General features: G+C 48.4%; 1 protein-coding gene across 2 annotated transcripts in view; it reads left to right on the top strand.

Annotated features, from left to right (window-relative positions):
• Positions 1–1140: 1140 nt before the first annotated feature.
• FGFRL1 (fibroblast growth factor receptor like 1) overlaps positions 1141–15406 on the top strand; it is a 169035-nt gene continuing 154769 nt past the window's right edge. Inside the window, exons 1-2 of one of the 2 annotated variants that reach the window (XM_027455723.3) lie at positions 1141–1744; positions 2785–2894. In XM_027455723.3, coding sequence (XP_027311524.1) covers positions 2834–2894 — 61 coding nt within the window. In that variant the 5' untranslated portion in view covers positions 1141–1744; positions 2785–2833. Of the gene's footprint in view, positions 1745–2320; positions 2649–2784; positions 2895–15406 lie in introns of those variants that run through there. The other variant, XM_038177879.2, reaches the window with a different exon arrangement.

Below are 15406 nucleotides of genomic sequence, written 5' to 3'. Positions count from 1 at the left end.
GGAGTAGCCCATCTGGGATTTCTCAAATTAATGAACTTTAATAATAAAAATGATGATAAAAATATGTAGAATATATATATATAGAAAAGATATTGTCAGCTGCTTTGTTTGTTTCTGGATGTGGGGGGTTTATATGTTTAGTCTTAAATGTTTTTCACTTGGATATGTTGTAGCCAGATTTCATGTCCTCAGGAATTGCTGAGTAAAAGCATTCAGTAACAATAATAACAGAGGGTGTGCTTTCATAATCCTCACAAAATCGATAAAGTGGACGTGAAAGCTGCTTCTTGGCCTGGGTGTCGGGGTTCTCCCCAGTACTGAGCATTGCGACCCCTTAATTTTCATGGAGGCCTTCACGCTGGAGCTTATCAAATAAGAGAAATAAGAGCTTATCAAATAGGAGAACCAATAAAAGACATCAGCAATGTTTCTCTCCACATACTGGAGCTATTCAGGCAGCTTTTTTTTTTTTTTTTTTTTTTTTTTCCCTCTTGGCATTTGTTTAGTCTCTTTGGTAGCTCTGCCGGGTTGAGTTTTATCCCATGCGGAGAGCGATTATGAGCGGGGACGCATCAGCTGAGCCGTATGAAAGTAGAAAATAAATAATTTCAGCGGCGAACCCAAGGAGAAGACTCCCCAGCAGTTTCATTTTCGAGCCGGATTGCTTCAAGTTTAGCTTCGGTTCATTCCCAGGGGGGCTGCACGCGTGCTGCCAGGGTGGGATGTCCCCCACCACCCTTGGGATGTCACCCCCCTGGGACATGCCGTGTCCTCGTCCCCATGTCCCCAAACCCCGAGGGGGCTGTGGGGGGGCTCAGCTTGTCCCCAGGGGGGTTTCCTAATGGGAAGGCGGTTTTGTGGGGCTAGGGGGGGACACTTTGTGGGGTGCACGGTGAAAGGGGGGGGTTGTGCGGCGGGGGAGAAAGGGTGGTGGGAGGTATAGCGGGGGGTATGAGGGGGGTATGAGGGGACCCGGGGGGGGTCCGAGGGGGTCCGGGGGGGGCCCATCCGCCGCAAAAGGGTTAAGGGGAGCGGCGGCTCGGCGGGGAGGGCGGGGGCTGCCCGGGATTGGTGCGAAGTTTGGAGCGGGGCGGCCCCGCACCGCCCTCCGCGGCGGCTCGGCCCCCACCGCCACAAAGCCCTGCAGGGAAAGTTGCTCCCGAGCCCGGCTCCTTGCTCTCCGCCAGCTCCCCCCCCCCCACGGCCCCTAACCACCCTCCTCCTCCTCCTCCTTCTCTCCTCCTCCTCTTCCTCCCCCCTCCCTCTAACCTTTCCCCCTCCCGGCTCTTTAAACGGGATTCCGGCTCGGAGGGCCGCGGGACGGCATCCCCGGGCATCCCTGGCAGGTCCCGCTGCCCCCCTCCCCACTCGCAGCCCCCCCCCAAGGGAAGCAAGCAGCGTTACGACCCCCCCTTTCTTCATCACCCCCTTTCCTTCCCACCCCACCTCCCCTTTCCCCTTCGCTCCTCGCCGGTGGCTCCCCGCTGGCAAACCCCCACCCGGGGGGGCTGCGGGGATTTCGGAGGAGCCCCCCTCCAGCTCTGTGGGACCGGGGACACCCTCTTCTTCTACCCCTTTCCCCCCCCCCCGAAGGCAGCCCCTGCGGTTTTGGGGCCGGGGGGGGGTTTGGAGATGAGGTAGAAGCCGGCGGCGGAGCGCCCCGCCGGGCGCCGTGGCCGCGGAGAGCATGAAGCGACGGGGATGGGCGGCATTGCTCGGTGCTAGAGCCCCGCAGGCAGCCGAGGTAAGTCCTTAATTGTCCCCCCCACACACACCCGGACCCCCCAACCCACTTACAACCCATGTCACACCTGGTGCCATCGCCCCCACCCCATCCCGCGATCCCCCGCCGCGTCCCCGTAGTAAATCCCGGCTGGGGGATGGCTTAAAGCTGAGCCCCCCTCCTCCTGGAAAAAGGGGGAGCCCCTTTCTTGGGGTGTGTATTTGTGTGTGTGTGCCCCCCCCGTGTGCCACGGTGACCCCAAACCTGGTGGTGAGGGAGCTTTGGTGGATGCTGAGCGGGTTGCGTGTCCCCTGGGGGCACGGGGTGTTCCCAGCGGGGGCTTTACAAGGGGGAGGAATTCAGGCAGTGTTTAGAGAGTGAGAGTTTGATTAGGGGGGGGACACTGGGAGGGGGTAATTACCCTAAACCTGAGCTACCCCGCTTGCGCGTCTGGCCGCGAAGGCATCTTCAAGAATCCGGATAATTTAATGCGGTTTTGCTGTGGGACGCACCTCTGGCGGGCAGGGAAAGCAGCGGGGCTTGGCTTGGCTTTTTGGGGGGGAAGAGAAAAAGGAGGAGAGGGACGAGGAGAGCTGGTGGGAGAAGTTGTGGGGTGCACGGAGCAGGGCTGAGAGCTCCGAGGCGGCCGCACGAAGTTTGCTGGGTGCCGGTGGGCAAGGAAGGGTTCCTCCTCCCCTCCGCCCGGGCTCCTCCGCAAACTGGCAACCTGGAATCGTGTTTTATGGCCACTCGCTAGCGTTTTGTTTGCTTTCCGGACTGGCTCCGTGTGGGATATCAGCGAGTTATGCCCTAACTGTGAGCTTAGAGTAGCGTGCTGGCCGCGGTGGGTTCTTGATTTTATATCGGGTTGGAGCAGAGAGGAGGGCAAAGTTTTGCTCGCCGACCGCTGAGGAATGAATTACAAGTACGGCCGCTGTTTCATTCGCTGCTCCTGCCCTCGCGCCTCTGCAACAGGCTTTAAAAGTCTGCGAAGTTGCGGGCTGTTGGTTTGTTTCCCCTCCCAACACGTAATTATTTCGCTTTCCTTCCCCTGCCTCCAGGTCTGAGAGGACGGTATCCCGCAGGACCCGGAGGGGTCTGGCTTTCACCATGGACTTGCAGCTTGCGCTCCTGTTTGCGGGGATAATTGCGTTTTCGGACTCGGCCAGAGGTAAGGGAACCGTGGGGACCCCCGTCGGTGTCGCTGCCACCGGGGCTCGTCCTCTGCCCACGTGCAGGTCTCCATACCTGCGGGGTTCGGGGCTGTGGATGGAGCACGGGGTTTGTAGGAGGTCTCGCAAGCACAGGTGGACTCGCAGGGTTTTTTCTCGTGCGCCTATAAGAAGTACACGGACGATTTTAAAGAAAAGCAACTGCATTCCTCCGTGGATCAGAAATACCTCTCCCCTCCTGTAATCCCGCCAGCCTCTGCCCTGTATATTCCCACTAGCAAACTAAACAAACACGTCCATTAACCTCCTCGGTGACAGACAAATGACAGTTCCCAACAGCGAGAGCATATTTTAACGCTGGGGCTCCAGCAGTCGATCAGGTTTCAATAAACAGGTTACCCCACCAGCGGCACAGCAAAATGCATTGACCTGGGAGCGGTGGGGGCAAAAAAGACATTTCTTTGCAGGAAGGTGCTTTAACCCAAGCTCCAGGGTTGGGGCAGGGGGAGCACTGGGTTTTTCTCTGCTTTCTCCTGCCCCGTCCCTTGGTGGGTGCTGTCCCTGGAAAGCCTGAATGAGAAACCACGCTCCCAGCCAGCCCGGCTCTGGTCACAAAGGAGAGGCTGCATTGTTCCAGCAGAATGGGTGTATGGCTTTAGGATGCAGATCGCTCCAGCTGCAATTCCCAAGAGTATCGGGGTTGCCTGGATCGTTGAAAGACCTTTAAATCACGCAGCGCCACGGGGCTGCGAATTAAAAGATTTAAACTTGCCCTTCGTTTGGGGCTGCAACTTGCCAAAAATAAAAGCAGGGAGTGAGAGGGGGAGCAGCGTTACTCTAAAAACCCAAGGCTTGGTTAGCGCGTTGCTTTTTTTTCCATCTTGGCATTGGCTCCCAAGCAAATATTTTATGGAGGCAGAAGCACTATAAAATGATTCGGCTGGAAGCTGAATGAAAAAGAAAACAGTATATAGGCATAAACTCCTGCGAGCCCGAATTCCAGGCCAGGTTTACAATGGAGACTCAGTTTAAGTTGTAGGCAACGGTGTGTGAATTAAGAGGACCTCATGGATGTAGGTTGTTGCAATAGACCTGAGAAGCTGGTGGAGTTCCGGAAAAAATCTGAAGTGGGCAGGAGAAGACAAAAAGATTTTTGTCTCTGCTCTGAGCGGAGTGTCGGCTGCTTTCCTGGCAGCCCCTGTTTAAATGTTGTTTGCACTTGTCTTGCTCGTATTCTTTTATTGCCTCTGGAAAATGCAATGTGATTGACTGTGGGCTGCTGTTCTGTGATGAAGCGCCAGAAAATTAACAGCGTTAATTGCAGAACATCATTGTTTTTCCTATATAAAGGGTTTTTTAAGGTAACTTTAACAGGATCACATTAGTGATTGGGTTAACTGAACTCTCTCTTTTCAGAGCTATAAAAATCCATCCTGCAAGTGGATGGAGAGATGGTCCTGGTTATTTAAAATGAAATAGAGTTTAAAAGCCAGGGCCAAACCCTTGAAAACTGTCATTCACTCACTTGCCGATACCGAGAGGAAGAGAAAGAAAAAGGTGTAATTGTGGTAAAAAGAAAGACACAACCCTAATGTTAAAGTCCTGCTGCGTGCCTCTTTAATATCGAGAGTATTTTTGGTAGCGGTGGACATAGATGAAAGATCAAACTCGTACGTGAGCAGAGGTGGGACACTCTCTGGCACACTGCAGCCTTATTTTGGGCTGCTGAGTGTCACTGATTATTAGGTGTTTACATTGGGATAAATTCAGATTCTCATAAAAACATAAAAATAAAAAAAAGTTCCTGGTTGTTAACATGCCTGTGGATTTTTTCCGGACATATCATGCTGTGGGTTTGCTGCTGGAGATGTGTACACGCTACCTGTTTTGGGTTTTGTGGACGGTCTTTTGGTCACATCTCAGCCTGAGGTCATGAGGTTTTTCCCTGGAGGAAGAAGAGCTCTTTGTTTTGGCCAAAGAGCGTTTAATATCTCTATCCCGATTGCAAATTGTGCGTGTGTGGCCGAAGTGTGCCAACATCTCCTGAGCTGTGTCGTTGAGCTAAATAGGTGCTGGCTCGCAGTCGAGCCAGGAAGGTGTCTGAGAAGTCTCAGTGTGAAAGCATTGGCCCTTCTTTTTTACTTTTAATAGGCAAAATGTGCTTTTGCTGGAATTAGGACATTTGTTTGGAGACGGCTGGTGTTGGGGAAGGGCTGTACCGAAGTGCATTTGCACAAGGGGGCAGAGTTAAGTTGCCCACGCGCTCCAGCCTTGCTATTTCCTGACAGTTGAGTGCTCAGCTGCAATCTTTCATTAAATGTTATGTTGTAGTATTTTTATATCTTTATTTAGGGGATGCCTTGTAAGGCGAAGGGCCCCGCATTGGAGCCTGATTGGGCCAACGCCACCACTTTCCTCCAGGTTCGGAGCGGTGCCTACTGGCACTGTCCCTTCTTGTACGCCTGTGACCCAGTGCATCCCATTGCTGGGGTACAAAGCAATGCAGGAAGGGGTATTTCTTAGGAAACCAAGATAAACTGTTAAGAAAGTGGCAAAATATTCGAAGTATCTACGCAGAGCAGAGAGCAGGGCTGATTTCAGAGGTGCAGGTGCAGAACTTGCTCTGTCTGCAAGGATGAAGGACGCGGTAGCTCTGGCAAAGTCTGTACCTACATTTTCAGGGGCTGAAATTTAAAGACTTTGGCTAGGGGCTCGTCTACACCTGCAAATACACTGGACTAACCCTTCCAGAATAGTTAATCTGGAATAAATTCCCCAGTGACCACTCTTAATCCAGGCTAAGGATCTCCTGGAGGGAGCCTGTACCAAATTAGCGTTCCTCGGGGGCTATTTTGGTAAACATCCAACCTCCCTCTTTCCCTTGTGGGTGAACACGAGAGCTTATACGGGCACAAAATCCACTCTTTGAGGCCAAAACCTGCGTGCTGTGGCTCTCTGAGGGGGAATATACCTTCTGGCTGGCAGCCGGGCGCCGGGCGGCAGCTTCGGGCCTTCCTGCCAGCCGCTGCGGGTAGCGTCAGCCCTCAACCTGGGACAATGATGCAGGTCCGGTGGCTCGTCCCTCGTGTCACTCCATTCCTCTTCTCTCTGGACAGCCCTATACGGGGCACAAAAGTCCTCAGCGTCCTGCCTTGGCCCCTCTCCGCGGGGACGAATGCCATCTTGGGTCACTAACCTTTCATGACTGCGTCCTGCAGCAATGTAGCTCCGACCAGTCCACACCTCCGGTCGGATACAGGTAATACAATCTGATATTTTCCTGCTTGTGTTATCTCGGTGACACGCAACGCAGTATTTGTTCCAAATCTGTCAAGTTGCCATCGTATTCGCTTCGGTTACCATACACGGTAATGCTGGGACGTGCCGGGCTTGGGCCTGTGGCTTAAGCAAGACCTCGTGTGGTATGTTTGGGAGTTTTTGGTAAGAGCAGCGACAACCCTCCCGGTAGAGAGTAAACTGATATTCTGCTGAAAACTAATTAGATTGGAGGTTGATTTCATTTTCGGTGCATTGCGTAGGGAGGGGAAGAGCAGGACCTTAATTACTTTCTGCTCTCGCACTTTTCTGCGCACCGCTTGGTTTGCAAGCCTGGTTGGTGCCAGCTTTGTGGGGAATTTCTTGTATGAGCTGCCTCAAAATTCAACAATTTGGGACAGAAATAGTGCTGCGGGACATTTTTGCTTGCCAAAGTATTGGAGAAAAGGGAATAGGGTGCTAGAAAGTTTGTGGTAGTTGCGCTTTTATTTATTATTATTATTTCTTGGGAGATGAGCTCTCGATTCCTCTTCATATTTTCCCTTCTGTAACTTTGTGGTTTATAAATGTGACCGGTAGTTAATGTGGGTAAGGTAACGATAATATAAAAGAGATGACTGTTGGCTTCTGTTTAAAAGCTCCTTTATTCTTGTTCAGTGGGTGCTATCAGGTATAACGATTAGGTAATTTCTCGCTTGTGAAAGAGAAGCACATTCACATCTATAGTCTGATTCAAATTTTATGTAAGTCACTGCGGATCTCCTGGTTAAATTTGGTGCCTTTTCTTTTTTTTGGATTGTGCTGTTAGGTAACTCACTCACAAATAAGCTGTCATCATGACTTTTACCCAGCGTCCACATGACGATATATGACAATCCTGGTTAGTTGCTTGTTTGTTTCTTTTTAAGCCCCGGTTCCTCCCTTCTTCTGAGACTGTTGGTCTCTTTAAATTGCGTCTGAGTTTAAACATAAAATGCAGCGTGCGTCATACTGGAAAATTTGGGTTGATTTTATTTATTTATTTTTATTAGGAATATTACGGAACTCGGCAAATTGCTAAATGCATTTAGATTTTCTTTGAAGTTTTTATAACGCTGTCAAAGTACATACGCTTCTTTGACCTTCGTTAAAAGACGCAAACAGCAAATTAAAACACGCCTTTTCTGTGATGAACTCGTACGCAACACAGGCTGAGCTCCCAACTCCGACTTTTATCCACGGCAGAAACTTTCAGATGCCATGAGGCGATGATGGGGAAATGGTTCTTTCAGGAAAAAATGTCATTCAAAAAATAAATAAAAATAGAAGTGAGACTTGCTAGCAAGTAGGAACCCATTTTTTGGCAGATGGAGTCAACCTTTCCCGACGCACTGTCTGGTAATCGCTTTCCGAGCGGCCGTCTCGCAGTGCCATGGTCCGGGAGCGATGCCGATACATGTGGGTGCAGAATGGGGTGAATGCAATAGAGATGGTCACTGCCTGGCTGTGCGTTTTGGATTAGTTACTGGAAGAGATTTAAAAAGAAACAAAATTCCACTGAAGTGTGAAAATAATAATGCAGAAGTCTTCTTTTGCCTAGCTTGAAATTAAAAAACAGAACAACAAAACCCTGTAGCCATAGATTTATTTATTCAGTGGGAGTAGAATCAGTGCAGCTTTCTGGTTTGTTTTTTTTTTTTTGTTTTTTTTTTTTTTTTCTCCCCTGAAACTCCTTCTTGTGTCTGCAGTGACTTGTAAAATCATGCTGTTCAAAGGGTCCGTGCAACTGTATCCCGCATTATAGGAGTCAGTGGAAATGCTCCTTTCTCCCTTTTCTTTCATTAACCTGCTCATTTTGTCTTGTTTCAAAGTTTGTCTTTCATCTGCCCTCTTCCTGTGTTTTCTGGTGGGCTGCTAAAGCTGAAATGCATTTGTTCTTGTTTTGGACATTTAATTTGGATTTCTATTCCTTTTCTTGTTCTCTGCAATCAGCCATCCTGTGGACCTTTCTGTATAAAAACGTGCCTCAGTATGTATTTAGCTGTGTCGACCCGTCCTAATACTTTGCACCAGGGTTTTTTATGAACACTCTTGTTCATATTGGGGAATTTTTTAAGAGTAGAGCGAGGGTGAACGCAGAAGTTCCAAGACCCACTGCCTGCTGCAAGACTATTGAGCCTGGTGCTTGTTCGCAGCAGCTGCGGTACTAAAATAAAATAAATAAGCTTGCAAAAGTCGGCTCGAGCAGTCTGATCCCATCGTCCCAACGTTGTATGAGATAAGCAGATGCAGCCCATGCCAGGTTCAACAGGTTAGGACCTGACTCGAAGCCTGTGAGCATTAGTGCCGTGACTCCTCCTCAGTCCCATGGGCTTTGGATTCATCTCTTAAGGATGACTTGCACAGATAATTTGTGATGTCAACCACTGGACTGATCCCTGAAGTATGCCAGAAGAGGAGCCGTGGGCCAAGTATGATATTTTGGATCCTGCCATTTGCCTGCTCAACGGTACAGCCTGGGCTGGATTTTTTTATTCGAGAAACACGTTGATTTTGCCTGCTGCAGGCTCTGGCTGGCAACTGGAGCTGCTGGGGCTGAATGCAACTTGGAAATTCATTGCTGTACCTTCAGGTCAGCCCAGGGGGGGTTATCCCCAAAGGATGGGTGCCATTCTGCAGGCAGGGCTGCTGGGTGTGGACTGGCCCAAGTGTTATTTAACAAGTTAATATATGCCGTCTGCCGCTGAATCCATTCACATCTCTCTCTTTTTTTTTTTTTTTTAAACTTTTTTTCTTCCTTCTGAGTCAAATAAACATGGGCTGCTTGGAGCTTGGTTGGTTGCCCTGATTACACAGTCTCCCCATTGTATCGCAGGAGAAACACGGTATCCAGCAGTGCCGCGAATAACCTAACGTTTTTATTTCGTCCCAACCACTCCAATTTTCAGGAAGAATTTCAGCCAATAACTCCAGGCTACTTCTTCCATTAAGTGTTCAAACTTAATTTTGAACTTCGCTAAGGGAAGAAAAATGTAAATTGAGAACAGAGGCTTCCCAGAGAAGGTTAATGTTTCTCAGGACTGCTACACCTCTATTCTCGGCCTCTCCCCAGTGACAATGGTGGCTTCTAGGTTTGGCAGGACCCAAAATCGCTTCTCCTCATGTCTGGTGAATTTATTTCATGAAAGGTTTGCACAATCTTGGCCATCCTGTCAAGTGACTGAGAAGTGAGTAATGCAAGAAGTGGCATAACCTACATGCCACTTGGGTTGTATAGACTCTGGTGGGTATTTTAGGAGCTGTCAGTATTTGTGTGTGTTAAATAAAAGCAAAAGAACGGCAGATAAATGCAGAAATGCAGATTTTTAAAGAATTCCCTGTTGTGCAAATTAGTTCATGTTCTCTGTGCTGGGTTTGCTCGCATATACCTGAGGAACTGATGATTGTAGGAGTTTGGTATTGGCTTTGTGCTGACTCCCTGTGGCAGCTGTGGATGTCGTAGTTCTGTCTCCGGGACACCAGGTTCTGGACAAAAAACGTGGAGGTCATGGGGGGAAATCTAAGCATTAGCCAGCTTCTTGGAGAAAATTTACCCTGGATTAGGATGCTGCTGCTCGAGTCCCAGTGAAGCCAAGCCTTGGAAGAGGGTCTCCAGTAGGCTGCATGCTTGCTCTGCGCAGGATGGTGGGATGGAGCTCTTTCAAATCTGCCCTATTTTCCTCTTAATCCGTGGCCTCCCAAATACCTCCCTGCCATTACGGTGTGATGCTTAATTGATTTTTGACCGCCACGTGACTTGGAGCAGCAGCATCCTGTTGTAAGGGGAGGTCTTTCATTATAGTTGCCAATATTTTACTGTTGCCTTTTATGGATTTAAATCTCCCTTTTTAAAGACAGAATTGGATGGGGTGAGGCCAAATGAACTCCAAAGGAGGGAGAAGGGACTCAGCCCCACCAGCCTGCCAGAGCTAAACAAGCCAAACTCCTGGCGTTGGGCTGCTACAGACCCTGGAGCGCTGCGAACTGTTTTCTTTTTCTCCTTTTTCTTCTCAACTAATAGATCTGTGTGAGTTCGAGTAACTGAGGGAGCTATTTTTGTTCTCAGCTAACCCAATCTGTTAACGCTGGTTAAGCAGTGACAAGCATCAGACAAGTTACAGGTGTATGAACTGCATGTCAAGGATGGAAAGGTTAATGAGTAACAGGACAGACCTCTGGACGTTGTGGGATATCTCTCTGGGGATACTGCAGACTCTGTGGAAGGAAGAATGCTTGTCTGGCATTGACTGGTTGAGGTAAAATTGGTATATAAATGTCCTTCAAAGTTTGGATACCTTTGTGAGAGGGGATGCTCTGAGCCCTCCTCTTCTCCTGGTTAAACCAAAATCTTCCACGTTCTCTAGATTAACACAACATCCTGGTGGCAATCACAGTATTTGTGTAGCTGAACAAGTAATATTTGGAGGTACTTACTGTATTTTAAGGCAGTTTAAAGTGGGAAGCTGGAAGGACAGTTGCCAGCTCCACCAGCGTATGGAGATCAGTCTCTCTGCTCATATTTTGGCATTTAGGGTCAGATATTGTTCTGATTTGTAAAGGCGACAGTCCCTTTAGGTTCAGTGGGTTGTGGCTGAGTTGCTGTGAGTAAGATTAAAATTTATAATCCTACCAGAGAACAGGCACTGGGGCCTTGTCAGAGCAGGTTGTGTGTCAGATCTGGGTGGTGGGGCACTAAGCCAAGGCGAGGTTCATCGTGATCTGCAGGAGTTAATATAAAACTAGATTAAGGGATCAGAGCTGATGGGTATCATTCCTCCTCCTGCTGTTCGCAACCAATCAGAAATGCAGTGTTGGTGGGGTTAATTTCGTTCAGGCCTCATGAAAGTGGAGCTTTCAACTTAATCACGGCCCCTGACAGGTGTTTACTTTTCCTTGACAGGTCTGATTGACAAGGAGTTGTAAACCTATTATGGGGGCATTTGCATATGCAGTGGAACAAGCTTTGGACAGTTGATTTCTAATTGCCGGATTTGTTATCTGGAAACGTTTGCCACTGTTCTCAGCACCCATCTATTGTTTCTGTGATACAAAAGAGACACAAAGAAGTGGTAGAAGTTAGAGGCAAGTGCTCAGGGGCTGCAGAAACCATGAGGTAGGCATGGGGCAGTGGTCTGGACCAGAGCATGGCCTGCTTGTTTTGTTCTGATTCCTTGCCTGCTCAAATTGGGGTAGACCAGGGGATTTGGAGGATTTCAGGCAGCAGCTTGTGGTGTGAGTACTCTGCTGATCAGTATTCCTATTGGCATGAGGATTGCAGGTCCATAGAGGTGGGAATCTGTCTGCTTTTTCCATGTTTTACCACTAAACCCAATGAAGAACACAGCAAGGCACTCTTCAAAAAAAAAAAACAAAACAACAAACTGTATGTTTTTATACTTATTACAATTTATTGATTGTTTCCGGGGGAGATTGAGACCCAGTGCTCAGCATAGGCGTTGTTCCTCTTCTAGATACTGTTGGGAGAAAAAACTTGTCTCTCTGCAGACTACAGACTAGCTAAGTGGAGTTTCAGGCTTATTTTTCTTTTATCCTAGAAAATCCAATAAATCCAGTAAATTCTTTCAGTGTGGTCTTCCAAGAGTTTTTCAACTTCGTCTGACTCACAGATTATTTGAGTGCCATTATAGACTAGGGGTCAAGCAAGTTAATTCCCAGAACAGTATGCTGCCCTGTTTTCAAACTGTGTTAATCAGGGTTTTGAGTCAAAGCATGGTCGTTTGCTTAGCGAAATTATTTTCCTGTTAGAAAATTACAAATAAGCTCTGACGATTCCTATTGGCCTCAGCCACCGGAGCACACACATCACATGTGGAGCAAAGCCCCCCGGGGATGTGCTCACCGTGGATCAGGGCACCTCTGGGGGCCCAATTCCCTGCTGCCAAGATTGAACTCAGAAAACATGCTGGCCCTGAAACCTTATCAAAAAAGAGAGAAAGTGTTACAGTCGCTTTTACACCTCCACCGGGACCGAGGGAGGGCTGCGTGGAGCACATCCGAGCTGCGAATTCAGTGTCCTTTCCCAAAGGAGACATTTGGTGGAGTTATTGGGTTACCTCTCCCCCTCACCTTTTTGTAATCGACTCCTGTTTACTTTTTCCTCCTCCTTTCCCTGAGTTTATTAGCCCTGTTTGGGCAGAGGAAATGAATTAACATAATTTACTGGTTTTAGAACAAGACACATTCCCCGCATGTACGTACGCACACACACGCGGTCGCCCTCCCAGCGCCGCGCAGAGCAGCGTGTTTACAGAGTCTGGGTCCATTTAGGGAGAACAATGCCCTGATTATGGAGGGCAGCCTTTTATTCCCAGGAACCAGAAGGAACCCTTCGCCTGAAGTAGCTACTGCCCCTCGAAGGCACAGGCAGAGCGAGCTGCTGGAAAGGGGGAATAAATAAATCTGTTGTAGACACAAACCGGCAGCATTGTTCTCGGCGGAAGTTGATTTAGGGGTGGGGGTGAAAAATAGTCTCGGGACAAACCAAGTGCCAAGTTTATGATCTACCAGCGTGCAGAGGTGTTGTGGTTTCCAATCTAATTTCCAAGTAATGGCCGTGAGGTTTGTTTAGTCTGGGAAAGAGAAGGCTGAAGGGAGACCTCGCTGCTCTCAATAACTACCTGGAAGGAGGCTGCAGCAGGGAGGGTGTCAGGCTCTTTTCTTGGGTCACAAGTGATAGGATGTAAGGAAATGGTCTCAGGTTACACCAGTGGAGTTTTATATTGGATATTAGGAAAAATTTCTGTACAGAGAGTGTGGTCAAGCGTTGAAATGGGCTGCCCAGGGAAGTGGGGGAGTCCCCATCCCTGGAGGTGTTTAAGAGATGTGCAGACGTTGCACCAAGGGACGTGATTTACTGGTGAGAATTGGTAAATTAAGTTGATGGTTGGACTTGATCTTCAAGGTCTTTTCCAACCTAGATGATTCTATGATTTCAAGGGGAATTATTCAAGGGGTGCTTCCTGAGCTGGCATGGTGCCGGGGAATTTGGATATAAAGATGGTAAATGAGCCTCCGATTGTTCTTGGATGGGTTGAGTTGGGTTGGGAGGTGCTGTTTTGTACAACTGATCACTTCTAATTGCAATCGTGCACCTGTGCTGGGTAGATAATGCTGGAACTATGTCATGTGGAGCATTTGCTTCATGTGATTTTGGGAAAGGTCAAGCATTTGATTGCTGTCCTGCTGAGTTGGGTCATGAGTGGCACAAATAGGAAGCCCTTCCTCTGCCCAGTCACAGCTGCTTGGATTCTGGCAGTAAATGCTTCTCAGGTGTGAAATCATGGCAGCTGAAGATGATTAAAGTTGGCTCCACTACCATCCTGTCCTTGGGCTGCTCTGTTCCCGGCCTTGGACCTCCGTTGTGCCTGTGTGAGAGCTCTTCTGGCCTTGCTGTCAGGTGTTTTGGGCAGCCTGTCCTGGCAGGAGCCAACGCAGGGAAGAGTGTAGTGAGTTAAATTGCCTCAGTGGATCACACTGGAAAAAGTGCATATTGTATCTCGGAAATATCTCATCTCTGAAGTGGTTTGGGTCATTCTGGGTGGGCAGTAATTATCCCCCATTGACTTCTGCTCTTGGTTCAGCTCCGCTGGGGGGTAGCTCATCTCTGGGCCTTGTGCACTGGGAAATTCCAGCTTTTGGGCTCTACATCAGGACATCTAGAGTGCTCTCTCAGGGAATGGGATTTCTTCCTTTCTCTGTCCTCTACAGACTTTTGGCTTCAGTTGTAGAAGGGCCATCTGGGGAGCTGGGAAATAGCAAGTTCATGATGCCGGTGTTTCCTTGCCCTCCTGTGGGATTGCCTGCCGTTGGGAGGCTTTGCCACAGGACCACGGCCTGCAGCAAAGATGGGAAGCAAGCAGGGCTGCTGCTGACCGAATTCCCCTTGATCCAAGTGTGGCATGGGTCTATGAGAAGCCACAATCCCCCCTGCAACCTTGGCTTTATCCCTCTGCAGACCTCTGCCTACTGACACAGCCTCAGGCGGCTGCGGAAAATAAGGTGGAGAAAACAACTTGCGCAAAATAATCCCTGCAGGCAAAAACATTTTTTCAAGGGAACCAAGCCAGTAGGCTAAAAACATAAAGCTGCAGGGCTGTGTTAACAATGCTTTTAGGGTTTTTTTCAGAAGGACGGGCATTTACATTGGCCTGTGAGGCTCAGCAGGTGAATTCTGGCCATGGATAACTGACATACATTTAATACAATGAGCCATGACCCTGCATCCCAGAGGAGCTTTGGCTTTTACTTGCCAATTACTCTTTTTATTTATTTATGTATTCATTTATTTATTTTTCAGTATAAAGAGAGGGAAGAACCTAATGCATGGCACAGTGCCCACGTGAAGGCCGCTGGAGATACTCTGGGTTGGAAAATGAAATTTGGGTCTGTTCAGGAAGATGAGAACTCAGTACTAAATTATAATCATCCCAAGACAGCACTGATTTTTTTTTTTTTTTTTAATTAATATCCTTTTAAATCTGCTAGATCTTCATGGGCAGTGCAAGAGGCAGGAGTGCTGGTTCTGTGCTAGCCCATGGAGCACAGTGGTGCCTCATGGACTGAAAGGACGAGGGCAATAGAAACTTTTTTCTGGAATTAGTCCGTGTGTGTGTCACTGTCATGGCTTTCTGCTGCGAGTGTGAGGTTGTGCAGTGATCTCTGGAAAAATGTGAATCTTGGCTGCAGTCCCTGATTCAAAATATCTGGGAAACACTGAACCAGGAGGTTGGAAATACATCTTTGGGGTTTCGTTCTCCAGAAGAAAAACAGCGTAGAGCTTCCTGTGAGACAGTCGTTGAATGAAAAAATGTGCAATGCAGAACTGAAAGGGAACAGGTTGGTTGTGAGACACTAATTGAAGTAACAGCAGAGAGGAGCAAGCCTGAATGAATTTTAATAGCCTCTTGACGGGGATCTTTTTGTTTGTGTACTTACAGGTGCTTTCCCTTATACCTCTGCAAGACTAATGCACGCACTATGTTAAATGGGAAAAAAGAAAAAGAAACCACCACCAACAATAAAGCCAATAACGTGTATAAGGAAGATGCAAAACACACCAAAGCAATTAAAAGAGCTTTCTGCTATAAGTATCCCAGCCTTAAAACCAAAGCAGAGCCTTCTTTCTGTGGCATGTATCGGAGGGTATTTTGCTACAGGACAGAGATATTACGGCAGGAGGAGTACTGCACCATGTAAA

Source organism: Anas platyrhynchos, chromosome 4, assembly GCF_047663525.1.
Source record: "Anas platyrhynchos isolate ZD024472 breed Pekin duck chromosome 4, IASCAAS_PekinDuck_T2T, whole genome shotgun sequence".
Taxonomy (NCBI): Eukaryota; Metazoa; Chordata; class Aves; order Anseriformes; family Anatidae; genus Anas; species Anas platyrhynchos.
This window is presented reverse-complemented; position numbering and strand designations above follow the sequence as displayed.